The sequence below is a fragment of the Chondrus crispus genome, genomic scaffold (genome assembly GCF_000350225.1).
Source record: "Chondrus crispus Stackhouse genomic scaffold, scaffold_40, whole genome shotgun sequence".
Lineage (NCBI taxonomy): Eukaryota > Rhodophyta > Florideophyceae > Gigartinales > Gigartinaceae > Chondrus > Chondrus crispus.
This window is the reverse complement of record NW_005179326.1, coordinates 102,215-104,212: the sequence shown is the minus strand read 5'-3', so window position 1 is coordinate 104,212 and position 1,998 is coordinate 102,215. Positions and strand designations below refer to the sequence as shown.

The following is a 1,998-nucleotide window of genomic DNA, read 5'->3' as shown; positions in this document are numbered from 1 at the left end:
CTGGATCCCAACCACCCAACTGCGCCGTGCCATACTTGACACTCATAAGTTGAGTTCGCGGCCCTGGAGTTGTACACTCGGCGTGCGCGACCCTACCGATTCTCCCTTTTGGAGTCCTTTACTGACTTGCACGCGGTTCCCACTTCATTCTCCCCTTACAGAGCACTTCCAGCGCACTACCACGTTCCTCTCCCTGGCTTCATCTCACCTTTTTACGTACATCGCACCTCTCTCTCGCATGCCGCGCCGTTATTGTCGTGACCGCAACTGATATAAGCGCATGTGGGCCACGGTATGGAGAGACAGCAGCGTTGCAAGCATGGTGGATGTGAGGCGTATACCTCTCGTCGGGAAGCGAGTGCTACGGGTCTGCATGGAGATAGAGGCATCGAGAACAATGATTCTCGTGCGAGGGGGTTCGTTGGCCGTGTCGATACAGATGGAGGAATTCGTCAAGACATTACGAATGCCTCCCCCAAACACGGAGGACCTCTGGCGTTGTCTCTCTGCACGGCCAGAGCACCACTACGACGAAGAAGAGCTCGAACGGATTAGTTTTCCTGCCTAATGGGGGTCCAGGAGCATTGGCGGGGGCGCCGATACTGTGGAGTACACAGTCTGCCAGATGTTTTACTCGCATGATAAGGACCTTCAGTTTCCAGAAAAGGGCTTTCGTGCGTCCGGAGATCCTCGTGGGAGTTCAGCGCGTTTCTGGCGCATTGAATTCCACACCGCCAAGTCGCACCATATCCTGGGATCCTTCGACATCTTGGACGACATTTGCAGCGATATCGACTCAGATGTCGAACGACGGCCCAATTCCGACGGTAAAGGTGACACGTTTGAAATCTTGTACGACTCGCGTGCAGAAGCACGTTTTCTGCACAACCTTCACAGTAGCTGTCTTCGCGAGGCGGACCGGATCTTCAGACCCAGCCGTCCTGGCGCTCGGGGTGAATCTGTTTCCGCCGTACAGATGAGATGTGGAGTTCAAACGTTTGTATATATCCTTGCGGGCAGTGCCTTCGAGTTGCAGTTGGCAATGGACTCTTTGTATTGTATGGAGAGGAACCCGCCGTGAACATGTTAAATGTGGGTCTTTTCCATGCGACCAATTTAGGACAACCTGCGACGTGGGTGGAAAAACACGTCCGTTCTCATCGCCTGGAGATGATCAGAGACTTTGGTGTGTCGGAAGTGCGGGGGTGGGTTCGCCAACAACTAGAGGGCATTTTTATTGCTCGGTTTGGTGGGCTAGATGCCATGGGTGACGTGAGCGACCACGTTGTCGTGATAGATGCCAATCGGGAGTTAGTTTCAGATCCAGAAGAGAAGTATGCGTTGAAAATTGACTCAAGAACTCTCAGCGCTTGTGTTGGGGACGGAGTTCAGCTCCTAGGTATTCCTGAGATTATTCTCTTCGTAAAGCAACCCGTGGGTAAGAGGAAGCGTCATGGGGGATCGAGGAAGGTCTCGACTGAAATGCACAGAAAGCAAAATACAGGCAAGCAGTAGAGGAAACCGTTTATTAAGGAAAGTTCCAGTAGAAGGAAGCACTTTGTCGATGAAGACGGGTAGTTGCTAGGTAAACTGGACTCTCTTTGCGTTTTGGAAAGTTGAAGGGTCCAGTGTTCCATTTACCATCACTTGGTTCAGCTTTCCATACATCTCTAAATTCCGTTTTGTGAGGGCGTCATCAAGATTCAGCTTACCAAGGATCCATCGCGTGGTATCGTGTCAATTCTTGTTACACAAGAGAACCAAAAGGAAGAAGCTGATATCAAGCTTCAATATCGATAACTATAGTCTATCGGAGAAATTGGAACTAATATAGGGACCTCCGTATAGAGTGCTTTGCCAGCACTTTATATGCATTAATACTTAGTATCTTAACCAGAAGACTCCATGAAATGAGAACACACGCGATAAATGGAACGCAACAATAAACCGAACGATAATCGCCACCGTCAAACTCGAGAGAGAGTCACATGTTGACAA

The 1,998-nt window shown here is 50.2% G+C and overlaps 1 protein-coding gene across 1 annotated transcript; it reads right to left on the bottom strand.

The window, feature by feature from the left end:
- Positions 1 to 460: 460 nt before the first annotated feature.
- Positions 461 to 640, bottom strand: CHC_T00006356001 (hypothetical protein). Its single transcript, XM_005718710.1, has one exon. It carries the CDS (start codon positions 638 to 640, stop codon positions 461 to 463), a length of 180 nt encoding a protein of 59 aa, XP_005718767.1.
- Positions 641 to 1,998: the final 1,358 nt, after the last annotated feature.